At 38.7% G+C, this 21,385-nt stretch overlaps 1 protein-coding gene across 1 annotated transcript in view; it reads right to left on the bottom strand.

Moving 5' to 3' along the window:
- EPB41L4A (erythrocyte membrane protein band 4.1 like 4A) overlaps positions 1–21,385 on the bottom strand; it is a gene marked incomplete at both ends in the record, with an annotated part of 261,576 nt that overhangs the window by 107,105 nt on the left and 133,086 nt on the right. Inside the window, 4 exons of the mRNA XM_082651549.1 lie at positions 946–1,033; positions 3,572–3,692; positions 4,883–4,980; positions 14,795–14,873. Coding sequence (XP_082507675.1) covers positions 946–1,033; positions 3,572–3,692; positions 4,883–4,980; positions 14,795–14,873 — 386 coding nt within the window. The remainder of the gene's footprint in view (positions 1–945; positions 1,034–3,571; positions 3,693–4,882; positions 4,981–14,794; positions 14,874–21,385) is intronic.

The following is a 21,385-nucleotide window of genomic DNA, read 5'->3' as shown; positions in this document are numbered from 1 at the left end:
ATGAGATGATTTGTTTTAGCAAACTCTGATGAGCAAAAGACATTACAAAATGAATACATCAATGAGCTGTTTGCATTACAGTAAGTCTTATCAGGGTTTCTTAAAAATTGAGTTCCAAAAAAAACCCACTGAGTTCCATAATCCAAATGACAAACATTCAATCTACGTATAATCTTTAGCAATTCACTTCGTGTAAAGAATAAGACAACTGGTCCATTTTCTCAAATAATCAGATTTGTCAACTGGTAACTAAACTCTCATAAAATCAAAGACAATGACATTCCAATCTCACTGGTGTACAATAACCAGTTGGTAACCTTAGAGAAGTGGCTCAAAGTTGAAGATCTGGATCCTGAACACTCAGTACAGATTCAGTGTAAGTGCCCACTGATCATATTCCGTAAGTTTTCATCAGCCACTGAAGAAAAACTGCAAAAATTCTCCTATTTATGCAGTGGCAATAACTACAGTAGGCAGTAACCCTAATATTGACAGAACCTGCATATCCAACATAGAACCACCAACAGTTACACATATACTGTTGCCTAAAGTCTACTTTAGCAGGCAGGTGATTTTATGAATGTTTTTCAGCCATAAAATCTATTTTTTGGAAAATCCTCCTGTTTTCTGTCTAATATAATCAATTATAGACCAATTTAAAACTGTTTTGATGTTTAGCTAAGCCCTCTGGAGCTGTTATCCAGGCTGTGTTTTCAAGCCCAGTTAATTGTTTTTCTACACACGGAAATATAATCACAGACCTTTATGCAAAACTCATTAGGCTTTAATCCACGCACGAGATTCTTTGTGTTCAAAAACATCAGATGAAGAAGCATCATCTGCTCGCTAAACAACAGGACTGCTCCTTTCCTTTGGGAGTTCCAGTGACTTTTTAAGAAAATGTCATCAGCTTAAAATACTCTGTGTTAATTAAATGTTACTCACATAGACAGGATGGAGGTCAACACCGTACATCTCCAGGGATTTAGCAGTCCTCAAATAATTCAGCTCCGCTTCAGAAGGAGCCTGACCCCTACGCCCAGAATAAAAACAAAGAGCCTTACTTTACTGATAGCTACTACGCTCACAGGGAACAGAAGCCATTTTCACTATATTCGCTGGAAAAATAAATAATGCTTTGTGCTAATGCAAACATAAGCCTTTGTATTTCAAGAAGACTCTTGCCTTTGTGGTGACAAAATTTTAATACTCTGAGGTGATACTTGTAAGTTAATTTCATTTACCAAATCTAGTTTTGCTCATTATAGCTGATCTCAGTAGCCCCACATATATTAAAAAGTCTCAGTTTCAGAAACCCCCAAAGAGATTACTGAGCATATAAGCACTCAAATTAAAAAGCATACCCTTTACAGACAGTAAAACGTCTCTGTGTACCGGCAGCTCTCCACCGGGAGGGAAACGAAGGAGAGCAGTGTTGGAGGGAAGAAGAGAATGGGCCCTCACCACCCAACCGGGGCTCATCAGCATCTCCTGAGCACATGTGTAGTCCTTTAGAAACTGTAAACGTACTTGTCACTTTCTTAATACAAAGTATAAAAATCTTCCCAAAATCTTCATTGGTGACAATATACAGAAAATAGCATTCATTCCTAAAGAGGGTAAGCATCTGCCAGGAATCTCCATGGATGACTGGAACACTCTCTCTCTCTCTCTCTCTCTCTCTCTCTCTCTGTGTGTGTGTGTGTGTGTGTGTGTGTGTGTATGAGAGAGAGAGAGATTTTTAATGGTTAACAAAAGGAGTCACAAATTTTTAAAAATTAAGAAATCCTGCTTCGATGCAATCCCATGTTTCAGCCATGGTACTCTGGAAAGCCCAGCAATATAATACTTTTGAAATCTATAAAGAAGAATGTTTACCACAAATTAGACACAAGAAAGCTACCAAACCTTGATCAAGCTTTAGTCTTTTAGAAATAACAGTCACGCTGTCAACGCCATGCCATAAAACAGATAAGGTCCTTTATCAAAGCTCCCTGATAATTTCAAAACATAAGTGTACTTGGAAACTCCTAGCAGAATCAGTATTCTCAGGATGTGCCAAGCACGGTGCCCTTCATAATGTTATAACAGGTACTCTCTTAGCACCCACTTCAGTGAAACCTTAAAACGAAGGACTCTAGAACCAGGCTGGAGAGCATTCTGGGGCATGTTAACACAAGGTGGAAAGCCTAGTTTCTCTGATTGCAATTCAGCAACTGACTTCTGGTGCTACTCACTGAAACAGATCCTTTAGGCAAACATTTTTTGTTGACCAGATTAATTCTACACTTTTTTTCACCTTAACTGTAATACATCTGAAAGAAACCAAGCAAATTCAAAGGGGGATGTTACATAAGAGGCAATAAAGCAAAGTTAATCAGTATAGAGGATTTAACCAAAATAACTATAATTAAATTATAACTTCAATGCTGCAGGCCATTAATTGAAAATCCTACTAGTGGAGTGTGTTTATTTCTCAGAAGCACATGTGGTGTTAACATAATACCCCTTGAGGCTCCACACTGGCATCATGATCTCCAGATTCATTGCTAGAGACTGAATAGGGCTTTGCTTGTAACTGTGAAGAACTTACATACTTAAGACAGAGCAAATCCAGAATACATTAAGGCTTTTGTGGTAATAACATATATTTATAGTTTAAAAAAAATAAATTTCACAAGGTACTGGTGACTGAAAAAAATAGAAGATTGCAAAATACAGTATGTACAGAATGATTTCATTGTAAAATCATACATACATAAATCTATATAAAATAAATTTTCTCTATGGGAAATCATGCATAGAGAGAGGTCTGAAAGGCCATTAACTAAAAATATGTTGACTTTAGGTACTGGGATTTACTCTCTCTTTTACACTTTTTTTCCCTTTATACTTTTTAAATTGTCTGGGTTTCCTATGTGCATTTTAGTGTTATAAGCAGTAAAAAAAAAAAAAAAAAAAAAAAAACTTTGAAAAGAAAAAATGTTCAAGGCACAGACGAAGAATTTGTTAAGAAACTTTTCTTAAGCCTGTCAATAGCATAAAATGATGGTTGATGGGCGATGTGACATAAAGTGGGATTCTTTTTCTTCCAGCTTTATTGAGATATAATTGACATATAACGTTATATAAGTTAAAGGTGTACAACATGTTGATTTGATACATTTATATACTGCAAAATGATCACCACTATAGCACAGCCAACACCTCCATCTCGTTACATAATGACCATTTGTTTTTTGTTGTGATAACATTTGAGATCTACTCTCTTAGCAACTTTCAAGTGTTATGGATAGACCTTGAGGGCATAATGCTTAGTGAAGTAAGACAGATAAAGACAAATTCTTGTATAATACCACCTGTATGTGGAATCTAAAAAAGCCAACCTCATAAAAACAGAGACTAGAACGGCGGTTACCAGGGCCTGGGGGGGTAGGGAATGGGGCGGGGCGGTGCGGTGCGGGAAATGGAGAGATGTTGGTCAAAGAATATAAACTTATAGTTTCAAGATGAAGTTCTGGGGCCCTAATGTACAACATGTTGATTATTGTTAATAAAATGTGATTCTTACATTAGAGTTTTATGAATCCTTTCTATAGCTTCTTCAAGTTCTTCCTTCTGATCAGGAACAAACCGGTACTCTGACACATACCCCGCAGTATGCTTATACGGATCATAATCTCCAAGTTCCGCTAAAAAAGAAAGAAACTGTAATTTTTTTCCATTTTAGGAAAATATTCCTAAAAATACAGGAATAAAAGTATTCTTCTCATGCTTAAACATTTTCTTCAAATGCTTTATTAATAAATGTATATAAGATAATAACTAATTTTAGTTTAAAACAACTCTGATGAGACTATATGGATAGTATAAACAAAATCTTATATTAAAAAGATAAAATTTTTGCTTTCTGCAAGACTATGATTATCATTTTCATTTAAGTTATTCTTACCAGTTTATATGAAGTAAAATGTTGTACACAGAATTTAAAGTACATATAATGGAAATGCTTGAGGTGAAAAACAACCATAACCTCTCTCAGACAATGACACCAAGAGATAAATCATGTGGTTCAAAACATATTTGCCCCACATAATGGTCATGGAAATATAATACAATGCTGCACATAACCCCATTACAGTTTACACAAAGAAACTAAATGAAGCCAGAGAGTTCACTATGTTATGCTTATAAAAATTCTCCCTACATTAATCCACCTTCCAAACCCAACCAGTTCCCCAGTTCATTTACACAACATTTTTCCTAGAATATTTTTTCTAAGCTATTTCTGGTCTGCAAGAATCACACAGGCAAGGAACATGCTGTCTCATCACCCTCATACCCTGCTTGATTCTTAGAAGGGGCTCAGTAAATATTAAGTGGAAACAGCCTCAGCTTCAGCCTCCAAAACGACAGTACAACCTGGAGCTGCCCCCATGGCCGCCACATGGATGGCAAGAGCTGACGGACAACGGGTGCAGACTGTGGGCCACGCTCTAAACTGGCGATGGACCTGCCCACGTGGAGTCATCACAACAGCCGCTTGGAAGCAGTGGGATCTCTGAGGCAGAGCGGCTCAGAGGGATCAATCAAACTCAGGAGGAATGTAGAATAGAACAAATTTTCAGACCTTCCACGGAATCAAGAATCAGTGCTATTCCTGTGACTAAAACTCCATGCAACCTACTACAAGGGATATGTAACTGGCTTCACTTTTACCCCTTCTGAAGGCACAGTGATTAAAACCTGAATTCTGACTAAATTCAATTTCTTTTTAGCAAAATGTCATTTGATAAGAAGAACTTTATAAACTTGCTTAAAAAGAAAAATTCAAACATTCTTCTCAAGAGCTCTGAAGCAAATTTGCTTAAGTGGAACCTACACTGGATGGCATACGCTCCCAGCTGAGCAGCGGTGTTGACAGGGCAGGGCAGCCGGCCCTGAAGGACATCTTGCTTCACCTGCAAGAAAAACTGATATCTAAAAGAGAAATGGAAAAGAGAGATTAATGATATCTTCCACTACCCTGACCTGTAGTTTCAGACCCTGAAACCCATCACCTTTCACAAAAATAAAGCCACTTTCTTCTCTTTTGTGAGGGGGCCGTTGCGTGAACAGGGACTGTTTACACACACTGCAGAGGCAATCAGGGTAGTGGCTAAAGAGTGCAGGCTCTCAAGTTAAACCAACTGGATTGCATCCCAGCTCCAGGACTCACGAGCTCTTGGCCTTGGACAGCTGCTTCACATAACAGCCAGGCTCTTCAAAGGTAAAAGTGAGACCATGAAGTATCTACACCTCATCAGGTTGACGTGGAGGTTTCATACAAGCTAGTCTCACCATTCTCATCACTGCCACTGCCACTAACACTACAACATGTTCTCACTGGAATGAAAAAATTACAAGAACCCAGCCAATATGTTATCAGGGTCTAAAATCATGGATACAGGACAGAAAGGTCATTATAATGTAATTCCATCAATCCTCCCACTTATTAAGATGCTGCCCATTATCTGCGGCTTTGCTCATTCCACCTGCTAAAAGAAAACCTTGTATAATAATAGTGCTACTGGGCTTCCCTGGTGGCACAGTGGTTAAGAATCTGCCTGTCAATGCAGGGGACATGGGTTCAAGCCCTGGTCCAGGAGGATCCCACATGCCGTGGAGCAAATAAGCCTGTGTGCCACAACTACTGAGCCCATGAGCCACAAATACTGAGCATGCGTGCCACAACTACTGAAGCCTGCGTGCTACAACTACTGAAGCCCGTGCACCTAGAGCCCGTGCTCCGCAACAGGAGAAGCCACCGCGATGAGAAGCCCGCACACCGCAACAAAGAGTAGCCTCCACTCACCACTACTAGAGAAAGCCCACGCACAGCAACGGAGACCCAACACAGCCACCATAAATAAATAAATGAATGAATGAATAAATAAATAAATAAATAATACTGCTACCCACTGTTCTAAACATTGTAAATATAGTAACTCATTCCAAGTATTTAACAGACAATAATTTATTTAAGACTTTAAAATGAGGTTAGCACTATTATTATCTCTTTTGCAGATGAAGAAGCTAACAGACACAAAGAGATGAAAAAATTTGTCCACGATCTCGCAACTAGTTAAGTAGCATAGCTAGAACTGGAACCCAGGCAATGTGACCCTAGCACTCTCTTAATCAGGATGTTATGCAACCTTAGCTAGCTTTCCCCCTCCCATTCAGCCTTTCTGCCAGTGAGTGAAAGAGGTTTATGAACCAATACAATGAACCATCCATGCCGTCCTCAGCTGCCATCACTTATTCTCCCTCTCTCTCTCTCTCTCTCTCTCTCTCTCTCACACACACACACACACACACACACACACACACACACACACGCGCGCGCGCACACACACACACCAGGCTGTCTTTTGTGATTTCTCTTTCTTTGCAAGGTGACGCTCGCTGTCATTGGGAATGGCAGGAAAAAAAGCATAGGAAATTAATTCTAAAAATCAGCTGTGGTAAGTTTTTCTTCACCCAAGGCTCACAACCAAAGTTCTTAGTGAATTTTAGATGCTACTCTGATTATTTCTAGAAGACTGATAATGAACTTCGTGCCCACAGGCTTAAGTGAAAATCTGCCTAACACCTTGTGTTTCCCCACTACTCAGTTAGTAAATGTCACCACGGTTCTCCAGACACATAAGCAAGGGAAACCCAGGACAATGTGTAACCCCTGGCACCCACGTTCAATCACTAAACCTGTTTTTTGGAGTCTATACACTGTCTTCCATCTCCTAGTCCAGGTCACTAACCACTGGGTTTCTAAAACCTTCACTACCCTTGCCACTAGTCATACTTATCTCCCTTGCAAAAGACCCTTCCAAGAGGTAACTAGGATAATGTCACTGCCTTGATTTAAAAACAAACAAACAAAACTTAAGACACTTCCCTTTGCCTTCAGGACAAAGTTCAAGATCCCTAAGATAGCTTACAATACTTGCTTATTTCTTGAGTCAAATCTCTTGCCATTACCAATGGCTAACCCCACTCCTTAAGTTGCGTTCACTTTCCCAGCCCTACTAACTACTTTCCATTCCCTGAATGCTCATCTTAGATATCAAATCCAGTTTGTTATAATCATCTGGGTTCCTCTTGAAGAGGAGAAAAGCAGAGTAAAGTGACATTAGCAGAACTGAAATGCAAAAATATAGACATTTCCCCAGAATTACTACTGCTTGCTGGAAACTTGTGTTTAGCTTCACTCCCTTCCTCTATTGTTAACTTGGAATCTCTTTTCCTAAAGTGTATTTTTTTGAGTAAATGGGTCACAGAGGCACATTTGTCTTGCTCCATTAAGACTTTTATAACATTTGACTGAATAGTAAGATCTTTTGCCAAATAAAGAAACTGAGGGACCTAATCCCATAAGACTTTGCTTCAGAAAGGGAAAGAGAACCAAGGAGATGATTTCCCCTTGCTTTTACAAAGACAGAGCTGAAACAGAGAAAGACAAGCCGGTACAAAGAAAAAGGAACCAGACCCCACTGGTGACTGTATTCCCAGCACCTAGGGTTTAGCACACAGTAACTGCTCAGTAAATAGCTGTTGACTTGATGATAGATATAGGAACAGATAGGCAGATAGATGAAAATGGGAAAAAATGAACATTCTTTGTTGTCTCTGAGAAATTCATGAAGAAAAAAAGGACATCTGTTCAAACCTCCCTGGGTAGCCTGCCTTTTAAAGATACTAGAGATCTTTAAGTCATTCCATTAAAAAAAATAATCCACTAAAATCAAAGGAGACAAGTTAACTATTTTTAACTAATAATTTTATTAATTTTTATCACAGCATCATATTAGTTTTGTATAAGACAATCTATGATACAGTAAAATCATACTTTTACATGCTGAACATTTTATCTTATCTCAGCACTTGTTTTTAACTATATATAACTTATTTTGTCCATTTATGGGACCTAGACTACAATTTTTTATTAAATTACAGATTTAGAGTTCCTGAGTCTTTCCTTCTACATCATTCTGATTAAGGCTACGACTGCATGTGTGAGTCCTTGTTTATCTCTGGTTTTAACCCGATAAATCCAGGTTTGCCTAGAACAGTTCTAGCTTAAGTCTGTTACACATTCCCCATTATTAATAACTCTCTTCATCATTCTCCCAAGTGTTAGGATTTGAACAATAAATTATATTGTAACCCTAGTTACATTGTACCCACATTGGGGGAAAAAAAATGCTGATTTAACATGATCCTCTTAATAAGGAAGCTTTCCAGAACACACTCTGGTACAAAGCAGAGGCCGCCATTACTGGCTATCTCTGTATGTAAATTACCATACTGGTGTACATGCACTGTGGCCCAAGCTAGATTATCAGCCCTGGGGGAGAAGCCCTCCATCTTGCACCCCATCCTCACTCATCACAACAGTACAACCAGTACAACACAAGAGAAGGGCCTGAAATACTGGCCTCGCCATTTTGTGTTTGTGTGATGTTCATAGAACAGAGCTGAATTGACACCCAGGATGTACAAGCTGATAAGGACCATAGGCAATTTAGCAAGTGTCAGAGATGAGAAGAACAAGCAAAGGAGATTTGCTTAAAGAAGAGATGCTGTTCTTTCCAGAGCCCAAACAGGAGGTTCTCCTGAGACTTCTGGGGCCCAAGACAGCCAGGAAGGCTCACAGCAACGAAGGCTGAAGTGTATCTTCCAATGACTTGAGACCCTGGTGAGGAAACTGAAAGATATGAGGACAAGTAGAAGTTTGATTTCTGGTGCCAGAAAAATGTGACACTGAGACATCTGGGAGGAGAGCACCTGCCTACAGGAAAGGCAGGACGGTTTTCTGCATCCAACAGAGAGGGATGCAGCCTGTGACAGGAGTCTAATCATTTTGGATGAAACTTAATGTGCAGGACAGAAGGAAATGTTTAAATAATAACATAGTACTGAACACTGTGGGGGAAATAGCATGTATGACTTAAGAAAAAGAAAAGCAGGAGAGAAAGCACCCACTGACTCTCAAGAGAAAATGACAAAGATTGGGAATAACATTTTTGCAGTTTAAAACTGATGATAAACATACAGGAGCAAAGAGTAGCAGTATCACCTTGTATTTATATAGTCCTTTAAAGGTCACAATGTCTTTTGAATCCAGACTGAAATGTGACCCACAGCTCAACTCAGATGTGTTGAGACCCATTAACTTCACTTAGAGAAGGAGACAGGGACACCGGAAGAGAATGTGTGACTGAAGGTCACTCAGCTCATAAAGAAGCTAAAACACACTACCCTTAACAAAGAGAAGGATATGGATTACCCAGTATAATAATAATAAATAATTGACGAGCTTAATGTCAATCCCCAACAAAGTACAATAAAATATTAAAAAACAAACACCTGTTTTCAGAAGCTAAAATGGATTCATCATGAACAAGTCATTTGGAACTAACATTATTCTCTTTTTAGAAAGAGTTAAAATTTCAGTGTCATCACACATAGGGTTGTCAGCAAAGCAACAGGCAGACTCACTCACTCAGACCCACTCACTCTCCGTCTTCTCTCTCTGGAGGTGAAACCATAGCTCTCTTTTGGTCACTATAGAATCTCCTTGTCCTCAGTGCACTGGACAACAATGCTGCACACAGTATTGAAAGGAGGGTGAGTGAGTGAGTGAATTCTGTCTTTATGTACAAATTCAAGAAATGCAGGCTAGAGGGCAGTAGTAGGATACTCTGATTAATGGATTGACTTTAACCTGGAAGACCTATCCTCAGGGCTCCAAGTTGGTCTTTTCCTCCCTAATTTTTTAGTCAGTAATTTTAAAATATAAGATAATCATTATTTCTATTTTAACTACCCCTACCATCTACTGAACACTTCATTTTTGCATTATGGTAAGTACTTGGCATGTATTATCTTATATATTCCTCCATCATCTTTTATTTATTTATGTTTGGCTGTGTTGGGTCTTCGTTGCTGCGTGCAGGCTTTCCCTAGTTGCGGCGAGCAGGGGCTACTCTTTGTTGTGGTGCGCGGGCTTCTCATTGAGGTGCTTTCTCTTGTTGCGGAGCATGGGCTCTAGGCGCGCGGACTTCAGTAGTTGTGCCTCACGGGCTCTAGAGCACAGGCTCAGTAGTTGTGGCGCATGGGCTTAGCTGCTCCGAGGCATGTGGGATCTTCCCAGACCAGGGCTCAAACCCATGTCCCCTGCATTGGCTGGTGGATTCTTAACCAATGCACCACCTGGGAAGTCCCCCATCATCTTTCTGAAGAAATACTATAATGCCATTTTACAGATGAGAAAACTGAGACTTTAAAAGGTTATGTAATCTTCTCAAGATAACACAACCAGTGAGTGGCAGAGCAAGGCTGCAAACCCCAGCCTGTCTGCCTCCAAAGGCTGCCTTCTTAACGAATATGTGCACTATGCTTATCGAATCTGCAGAAGATAGCTATGAATGACACATAATACATGGAAGGCTGTCATAATGTTTTGAATCAGAATTGAAAATAAGTTTAACAGATGTCATGAGGACACAAATTATTTTAAAAACTGATAAAGAGAAAAGAGATTAGATTTATTTCGCATAAACCTAGAAAGAAAACCTAGTGCTGATGACAGAAGTTCCAGAGATCTTTTATTTCTTATTGAACTTCCAACTGCTTTGTGAAGCAGTAAGGTTTCCTCTCTTTAAAATGTTTAAGAAGAAAGAAGCTGGCTAACATCTCAGGAACTTTTTATAAAAATGGAGGGTAGGATATATGACCTCAGAGTCCCCCAACTTCATCTATTCAGAAAACATTTTAGAGCACATAGCAGGTACTCCCAGTTGAAGCAATTCTATTAACTTATATTTTTCATAGTCTGAAGCCTTATTTTTTAATGTATCCCATTCATCTAAAAAATTTTCCCCCTAGATACAATGTCCTTCTGGAATACGTCATCGAGCATGACAATTTATCTACATGAGAAGATTCAATGCAGCATCACATATAATTTTAAAAAGGAAACAAGCTGGGTAGTCATCCACAAGGGTGGGAGTAAAACAAATGGGTTAGATGGTGAAAGAGGTCTGTAACCGTATGTATGAAATTGTGTGACTTTCAAAAAAAAACTATACATGGAAGAATAAGTAAAAGCATGTTTAGGGGCTTCCCTGGTGGTGACCCGGTGGTTAAGACTCTGTGCTTCCAATGCAGGGGGTGCAGGTTTGATCCCTGGCTGGGGAACTAAAATGCCACATGCACGCGGCCAAAAAAAAAAAAGGGAGCTGTGTTTGACTCTGTACTATATTTTGTCCTTTAACTGTTCTTAGATGGAATCACCACAATAAAAATAATTATTTTTTTTTAAAAAAAGCATGTTTATTTGTGATGACCTAGAGGGGTGGGATAGGGAGGCTCAAGAGGGAGGTGATATGGGGATATATGTATACTTATAGCTGATTCACTTTGTTGTACAGCAGAAACCAACATAACATTGTAAAGCAATTATACTCCAATAAAGAAAAAATAAATTAAATAATAAAATTCAGGGGAAAAAAGCATGTTTACTGTAGCTTTATTTTTCATATCAAAAATTACAAACTATGTATAAAATAGATGGAATAAGAACCTACTGTATAACACAGGGAACTATATTCAGTATCTTGTAATAACCTATGTCAGAAAAGAATCCGAAAAAGAATATATATGTGTATGTATAATGAATCACTTTGCTGTACACCTGAAACACTGTAAATCAACTATATTTCAATTTTTTAAATTAAATTTCATAAAAAAGAAAAAAGAAATAGAAGAGAGAAAGTGAAGGAAAAAAATTACAAACAACCTAAGAGCCAGTACAGAGTAGGTTGGAACAATTTTCCGATGAACGGAAGCAAGATAAATGTTCGACTTGAAAATGCTGGCCTAAGTATGCTTTTCCTTTCCTTTAGTAGCTTATTTTGGGGTATTCTGTCTTTTGGTTTCAGTTTTTGCTTTTGCCAAAATTATCTCATGTAATCGACTCCCTTCCCTTTTTAAGGTCCATTATGCCTAACCATTTAAGTTAGCATATTCATGCAAATCAATGATTTTATCTCTAGGATATACTAAGAGTCAGTATACAATAATATCACATTAAATGCTCATTTAACTTACTTAGATTCGACTCTATGTTTTGTACAATAAAAACAAATTATTATAGATCATGGCCACTAACTAAGCCAACAATATCATCTGGTTCTTTACATGAAATGGTCTAAAACTTGAGGAAAAAAAGGCTGTATTCAATATACTGTGCGGTTGTAGATTACACACAAATCCATATGTTCTGCTAATGAGCTGTTAGTAGATTCTAAAGGGAAATTTCTCTTCATCATCAGTATTTGGTAAACAGATGTGAAGTAATGCATTATAAAACACTGCTCTTTTCCCCCCTTCTTAATACTAAATCAAGTATCTTTTGGAATTTAACTCTCATTTAAGATGTAACTCACTGGGGGACTTCCCTGGTGGCGCAGTGGTTAAGAATCGGCCTGCCAGTGCAGGGGACACGGGTTCGATCTCTGGTCCAGGAAGATCCCACATGCCGCAGAGCAGCAAAGCCCATGCACCACAACTACTGAGCCTGCACTCTAGGGACCGTGTGTCGCAACTACTGAGCCCGAGTGCTGCAACTACCGAAGCCCACGTACCTAGAGCCCATGTTCCACAACAAGAGAAGCCACCACAATGAGAAGCCCGTGCACTGCAATGAAGAATAGCCCCCACTCGCCACAACTAGAGAAAGCCCGTGCGCAGCAACGAAGAACCAACGCAGCAAAAAAAAAAAAAAAAAAAAAAAAAAATGCTTCCCTGGTGGTGCAGTGGTTGAGAGTCCGCCTGCCGATGCAGGGGACGCAGGTTTGTGCCCCGGTCCGGGAAGATCCCACATGCCGCGGAGCGGCTGGGCCCGTGGGCCATGGCCGCTGAGCCTGAGCATCCAGAGCCTGTGCTCCACAACGGGAGAGGCTGCAGCAGTGAGAGGCCCACATACCACACACACACACAAAAAGACGTAACTCACTGAACCACCAGAGCAAGAGAGAACGAAATAATAAGTGCTAGCATTTATCAAGCACTTAACTACGAGCCGAAAGCACTTAACTATGAGCCGAAACAACGAACTTATAAGAGCTTTACAAACATTATTCCATTTAATGCTTACAAAAACCTTACGATACAGGTACATCTCCAATATTACAGGTGAGGAAATTGAGCACAGAGAAGTTACTGATAACATCAAAATGAAGAACTTTCCTTGTATTTTCATAAAATGTTGTGCCCTGTAATTCCCTAATGAGTTACAGATATAAATGTGCATTTATACCACTTGGACTCAGTTTCCCCATAAGCCCTCAACTCAGAAATCCCTCTTGAATGCAAAGACTCTTCATGAAATTCTAGCCCTGCCTTTGCAAGTGCTCATTAACAATGTGGTGATAGGAGACGCAAAGCAGATGTCAGCACAGTTCTACAAATGAGGCCTAATTACAGCACTTCAGAGCGGAAGAGAAAAGGTCTGATTAGCTGACCCTCTTCTCATTCTTCTGTGTGCAGTGCAGAATCAAGACAAAAGAAAGTCTAAGGAAAAAGATGAAAGGATAGAATAGAAACAAGACCATAGACTGTCTTAGTTATCAAGGAGATGATTTCCAATGTTCTGAGCAATGCATTAGGTTTTACTCAAGACAATGACGGGCTCACTAGGAAAACTGACCATTTAGAGTTAAGTTAGGGAAAACGCTTCTGTTTTTGCTATCACATGCAGGCAGGTCACTAGTGGAATAAGTGAAAACATAATGCTACTGTCTGCTCTTTATAAGCCATTTTCAAATGTTGGTGTGGGCTGCTTTAACAATATAATCAATACGAATCAGAAATTCTGTCTTAACTGAAATAAGATATTTGATGACAAAGGTAAAGTAATGCATTAAAAAACACTGGGTTTTTCCTCTCCCTTAATACTAAAAGCAATTATCTTTTCATTTTCCATAGAGATGAATGAAATCCCTGAACAGCTGATATTTAAGCTACAACAATTAAAGAGAAGTGAGTGGCTCTTCAAGTTTATAATTACGTATGCAAACTCAGCATCAAAATACTGTCTCTACATGAATGAATTTATCCATGAAACAGAAACAGACTCACAGACATAGAGAACAGACTTGTGGTTGCCAAGGGGGAGGTGGGGTGGGGGAGGGAGGGATTGGGAGTTTGGAATTAGCAGATGCAAACTATTATATATAGAATGGATAAACAACAAGGTCCTACTGTATAGCACAGGGAACTATATTCAATATCCTGTAACAAACCATGGGAAAAGAATATGAAGAAGAATATATATGTATATGTATAAATGAATCACTTTGCTGTAGAGCAGAAACTAACAAAACATTGTAAATCAACTGTACTTCTATAAAATAAATTAAAAAAAAATATATCCTCCATTTATGCAGTTCAGATGGCTACTTTTACAGGACTACAAAGACTGAATGCATCCTTCACAATAACAATACAGAAATATCCCATCACAGCAGATGCAGAATCTATTATCATGTCACCCAGGTCCATTCCATTGTTCAAACACATCTATCGTCAGACACTGAACTGCCTCACGCAATGCTAGTTTAAATTTAACTCTCACAGTAGTCCTATTACCTACAGACACCCATCCAAATATTTGACCCCAATTTGTTTTAAATAAAGCCTTTTGTATATGTCATACATGTACTGATCAAAAGCAAAGTCAGTACTATACCTGGTTATTTCTTCTTTAAGCTTACATGGATCTTCGGCATAGAATTTAATACCAAAATACAAAGTATACGGAGGTCCAGCTAAAAATAAGAAATAGAAATTAAATTTCACATTATAAATTAGTCAAATTAGTAGTGTAATATTACACAACTACTAAAAATTACAATCAGCAAAAATATTTGCAAACCATATACTGGATAAGGGGTTAATATCCAAAATATATGAGGAACTTATACAACTCAATAGCAAAAAACCAAATAACCCAATTAAAATAATGGAACCTAAATAAACATTTTTCCAAAGAAGACATTCAAATGGCCAAAAGATACATGAAAAGATATTCAACATGGCTAATCATCAGGAAAATGCAAATCAAAACCACAGTGAGATGCCAACCTCACAGCTACAAGAAGGGCTATTGTCAAAAAGACAAAAGTGGGGCTTCCCTGGTGGCACAGTGGTTGAGAGTCCGCCTGCCGATGCAGGGGACACGGGTTTGTGCCCTGGTCCAGGATGATCCCACATGCCACGGAGTGGCTGGGCCCGTGAGCCATGGCCGCTGGGCCTGCACGTCCGGAGCCTGTGCTCCGCAACGGGAGAGGCCACAACAGTGAGAGGCCCGTGTACCGCAAAAAAAAAAAAAAAAAAAAAAAAAGACAAAAGTGTTGATGAGGATGTGGAGAAAGGGGAAGCCTTGTGCACTGTTGGTGGGATGGAAATTGATCAAACCATTAGGGAAAATAGTATGGAAGTTCCTCAGAAAGTTAAAAACAGAGCTACCATATCAGCCAACAATCCCACTACTGGGTATTTATCCAAAGGAAATGAAATCAGGATCTCCAAGAGATGTATGCACCCCCATTTTCACTGCAACATTATTTACAAAAGCCAAGACATGGAAACAACCTATCAGTAGATGAATGTGCACAAAGAAATGGGATATACATACACAATGTAATATTATTCAGCCATGAAAAGAAGGAAATCCTCCCATTTTGACAACATGGATGAACCTGGAGAACATTAAGCTACGTGCAACAAGCCAGACACAAAAAAACAAATACTGCCTGATCTCACTTATATGTGGAATCTAAAACAGTCACATGCCTAAGTGCAGAGAGTAGAATGGTGGCTGCCCAGGACCAGGAGGAGGGAGACATGGGAAGCTGTCAGTCAAACAGTAAAAAGTGTCAGTTATGCAAGATGAATGAGTTCTGGTGATTTAATGTAGAGTTTGGGGACGATAGTTAACTATTGTGTACTACTACTATATTACATACTTGAAATTGGCTAAGAGGATAGATCTTAATTTAAATCTTCTCACCCCACGCCCACCCCGGTAACTATGCCGAGGTTATAGATAAATTATTTAGCTTGACGTGGTACTCTTTTCACAGTGTATACGTCTGTCAAAACATCAAGTTGTACACCTTAAATATATACAAATTTTTTATGTCAAAGATACCTCAACAAAGTTGTTTAAAAAATTACACTCACCAAGAATTTCTAAAGACAGAAAATGCAAAATGAAAAAACAAGGGTTCAGAATTGGGCAATAGTAAGGCTTCAACTATGTAGTTATCTATGTAGTATGGGTCTATGTGCTCATAAACACAAGAAAAAAGACAGAACCAAATACATTAGAATATTGCCAGTTCTTCTCATCTCTGGTTAGTGAGATAAGCACAAGTTTTATTTATTTCTAATTTTTCACGTTTTCTACAACATATGTATTTTTCATAATGAAGAAAGATTACTGATAAACAAAATGAATAGTTTTAAAAACCACCTAAGTATTGCAAAATGGTGGAAACAATTTAAATGCTCAGCAGCAGGTGGACCATTTAAGTCAACCACAGAACATACACAGGGTACCATTCAACCGTTTAAATGGGCAGAGGGGAACTTTATGTACTGATGGGAAAAGATCACCAAGCTCTATTTCTGACTGCAGAAATATGACTCCTTCTGTGTGTAAAAGAAAGTTATCTGTTAAAATATGGGCCCACGCCCCAACAGAAGAATGCATAAGAAATTACCAAGAGTGGTAAACTTTGGGAAGAGGGGCTGTAAACTTTTTTTGCCCAGCTTTATTGAGGTATAATTGACAAATTAAATTATAAGATATTTAAAAGTATACATTGTGAAAGCATTTCTCCCCAGCAAGTTAATTAACACATCCATCCCCTCACATACTAACTTTTCCTTTCAGTGAGAACATTTAAATTCTACTTTTAGCAAAACTGATAAGTCAGAAATTTCTTATCATGTATATCTCTTACCATTTAAAAACAAAATTATCAGTGAGGCTATGTGGTAGGATTAGGAGCAATATTTGTTTCATTCTTAAACTTTTCTGAATCTAAAAATATGTTCTTACATATTTAAGAACACATTTCTCATCTCAGTCATTTACCACACACAGAAGAACTACATGCACAAATACCAAATATATATGAAACAAAATCTGGAATTGTACCTGGGAAAATATAAAATATAATTAAACACTCATACTGTGCAAGAGGACAGAAGCCCCTTCATTTGCCAGCCACATTATATTTTCACTAGAAATATTTCTATTTCAGAAGGTACAAATATAACCTGCACTGTTTCCAAAACTGCATACTTCTGAGCAATGTGGTAACTAGATCTTATATTAAATCTGTTTTAAAATGGATTTGCTACCTGGTGCACCAATCGGTGGTCATAGTTTCTAATTATTTTCTCCAACAAAAGCTCTCCCACACAAATAAAAAAGATATGAAACAGGCACCTGTGTAAAAATACTTCCACTCACACACTGTTATCCCAAGTCTCTGATACTGTATAACAGACACAGTTGATTTTCATTTTTAACTAAGTAAATAAAGTCACAAATTTAGAAGCTGGGGAGAGGAAGTTACATAGAACAATAGATAACAAAGCCATAATGAACTTATAATGTATGAACTATGTTATTATTTATTATTATTATGACACACAAGCTATGTGTATAAAACCCCTGTTCCTGGCACACAGAAGACAAGCAACACTAGGGCCTCGCCCTGCTCCCCTAAGCTACGCCTTCCTGTGTAAGGCACGCCTTAGGCTGGAGCTTTCTTAGAAACTAAATTTTAAAAGAAACTTTGTTACAATTTACGGTTAGAGTTGATTCCATATGTCCGAGTTCTATGTTTCCTTATTTTATTTCTGACAAACAGACCTCTACCCCTGAACACAGATGTCAAGGAGGCACTGACTGTTAAGTATTTAGAAAAGCCAGGAAGTCCACCCGCTGCTGATCTGTGCCAATCAAACTCTGTGTTACTGAGCAGATGGGTCCACCTGCACCTGCAGGACACCAGGGCTGGCATCTGGGGGCAGAAGGAGCACAGATGCTGCTGAGATGGTGCACAAAGGGAGCAAGGCCTTGTCCAGACTCCAGAGCTGCTTTTATTCTCTGGAACATGACAGATTGCACCCTATTGACCAAGCCTAGATAGTTGAAATGTATTTAGTGATGAGCAGTTAAGCAGAAGTTTGAAAAATATATAATGAAAAACATTGTTTGGACTAATTTTCTTTAAGGACTTTTGGCCCAAATCAGCCCTCCCTTTCCCACTTACATACAAAGTGTCTGGTGTCCAAATATATAAATTACTATTCGACTGTATTTGATAATGTGCAAAAATGTTTCCTAAACATCTGATTCCCAACAAGCATCTGGTAACATATGCAAGGCAGGAAAAGCTCCAAGGAGGTAAAGCAACTCGCCCAAGATCCCAATGATGAGAACCACGTTTGCTAGTACCTAGAGTTCAGTGCCTGCTGGCCACTATTGCATACAGGCTCTCAGGGAAAATATTATAACACCTTTAGAGCAAGCAAATACTTCATCTACACATCACTGTTTTATAGATCAATCAAAGGCTAGAGAAATGGAGATTTTGGAGCAAGGATATGTCTACCCAGGTATTTTTTGGCTTCCTAGCCTAAGACTGACTATAAATATCAGGTGCTGATGAAGTAAATTCCTAGATTATCATCTTGATCTATGTCTTTCCACAGAGTCTACCTTTAAGAAATCCTTATGTAAAGTAAGTTAATGTTGTTTTACTCTAGCAAAATAGAAGCCAGAAACTGGGAATCCTCTAATCTACCTTTTGTGAAGACTAATTTCAAGGCCTTTAATGATAATAGTCTCCCATTAGCTCAGGATAACTAAATCATAATGCACCTATGAGAATCCTGACGACTAGCAAATATTCTGTCATTTTTACAGATATTCCTTCTGACTTATCTGCTGGAGATGTGAGAGCCATTCTCCCTCATTAATTATCAAACTATCTTATGAGATAAAAAATTATGCATTATTCACTTACATAACTTTTCTTCAATTGTAATATCAGTGTTTTATTCTTCCTGTATGTCAAATTTTTAATAGGATGACATTTATTTAGGATGAGAAAGTAATTGCATTACAGATTATAGATATTAAACATAATATTTCATGCCATGTAATGAAATAGATACTTCAAATGCTCTTAGGAACACTTGAATAATACACCTTAAATAAAATAATTTCTACTTTTCTTCATCATTTGGGTAGAAATCTCAACTTTTTTCTTATAAAAAACCTTTGCATTTGTTTTAAAATAACAATTCCTGAAATTTTTGGACTGGTATTTTTTTTATTTTTTTATACAGCAGGTTCTTATTAGTCATCCATTTTATACACATCAGTGTATACATGTCAATCCCAATCGCCCAATTCATCACACCACCACCCTCACCACCACGCGCCCCCGCCGCTTTCCCCGCTTGGTGTCCATACGTTTGTTCTCTACATCTGTGTCTCTCTTTCTGCCCTGCAAACTGGTTCATCTGTATCATTTTTCTAGTTGAACTGGTAATAAAATAAGTGGTTCAAATGGACAAGACAGATAGTTACTGTATTTATTATTATACCTGAATATTTTGGAAAAGTGCAGATTTCTAGATCCCAAGGGATGAGACTTGTTAAACTGGAGTGCCTACCATTCACACGAGGATACCTCTTGGAAGTTTTCTGCATTCACATCTAATCACATGAACCTCCTGCTTCTCCTCAGCCTTTAGTGGGCAGTTTGCTCACTCAGGAAGCACGTGGTATTAGAAGTCAGAAGGTCAGGACTTCAGTCATCCCTCTGCTGTCAAGCAGCGTCTCATCCATGGCAGGTCATAAGCTGTTTCTGATTAGGATTTACTCCTGTGTAGGCTGAGTAGGCAGAACTTGATGATGTCTAAGGTATATATTTTGAGGCCTCCAGCCCCATCTTTGAAACCTGTTGCCCACTCCCATCCAGAATGCTGGCCCCTAGCGGCTATGTTTGCACTGACCTTGCAAAAAGCCTAGACATAGCTGACAGGACTGAAGTGAGCTACTGACTCAAACTGGGCTGGTCCGACACCCGCCCTAGAATTCGGAATTGCAATTCAGAGACAGTCAGTGCACTTCTGCCTGTGGCTAGAGCTGTAACTTGGAAACTGAGGAGGCTTAAAGAGAGCCAGGCCACAGACAGAAACAAAAATGATGCTGATGTTCAGAGAAACAGTACTCACTGAGTCCCTGACTGTTCCTTCTGCAGTTCTTAGCTCCCAGTTCCTTTCTGAGGCACAGCTCGGTTCCTGCCCTTGGGGTCCGTAAAGCATCATGTGACCCATTTTACCACAGGGAGTGAGCCAATACACATGGAAAGTACAGACTCAGAATGGGGGTAAGAGAGGCCAGAAGAATCCACTAGATCTTATTAGCAATAATTTGTACATTAAAACAAAATGGTCTAATGATACAGTTTCAGTTTGGGAAGATGGCAAACATTTTGGAGATGGACAGTGGTAATGGTTGCATAACAATGTGAATGTACTTAACGTTGCTGAATTGTACACCCCCAAGTGGTCAAAGTGGTACACCTTATGTTATATACCGATATTTTACCATAATTTTAATAAAGACGATTTAAAAATAACTACTCTTCTGCATACTTAAGGGCTGCAAGTGTGTGTGCACATGCACATTTGTAAATAAAAACTTGGGTTATGGAAATTAACGTTAATGAATATAACCTTAATTAGACTCTGAGTCACCTAGTAAGATGCACATTGATAAAATTAAAACCAAAACAGATGGGTCCTTTCTGAAGCCACAGCAATCTTTCAGGTTACGAGGGCACTCCTTAATTACCTACTCAGCCAACTGAATAATGTGAAGGGCAAGACCACTCCTTAACCCAAGAAACCCAAGCACTTTAAAAGGTCGAATGTCCACCTCTTTTTCAAACCAGTGCCTCTCTGCCTTTTCTGTCTGAAGGTGAAATTTTAAAGACAGTGGAAAAGTCACAGACAAAAGTCCAGGCCAGGTGCACACAAAATCCAAATTCAATACTCAGATCCACTCAGAGTCTTTATCTACACAAATCTAATCAGAGTTTGCAGAGACCTGGCGACGTACAAACACCCATCTCCATATTCTGGCACTCAAGTGCTAATATTCACCTACGTAGTATTAAAGCCTATTTCTGCACCCATCTAATCATGGACATTATATTATTTTCAAATTTGAACAAAGTTAAAA

The sequence above is a fragment of the Grampus griseus genome (genome assembly GCF_964374135.1).
Source record: "Grampus griseus genome assembly, chromosome: 3".
Lineage (NCBI taxonomy): Eukaryota > Metazoa > Chordata > Mammalia > Artiodactyla > Delphinidae > Grampus > Grampus griseus.
Note: the sequence above shows the minus strand (reverse complement) of the source record. Positions and strands in the feature narration are given on the sequence as shown.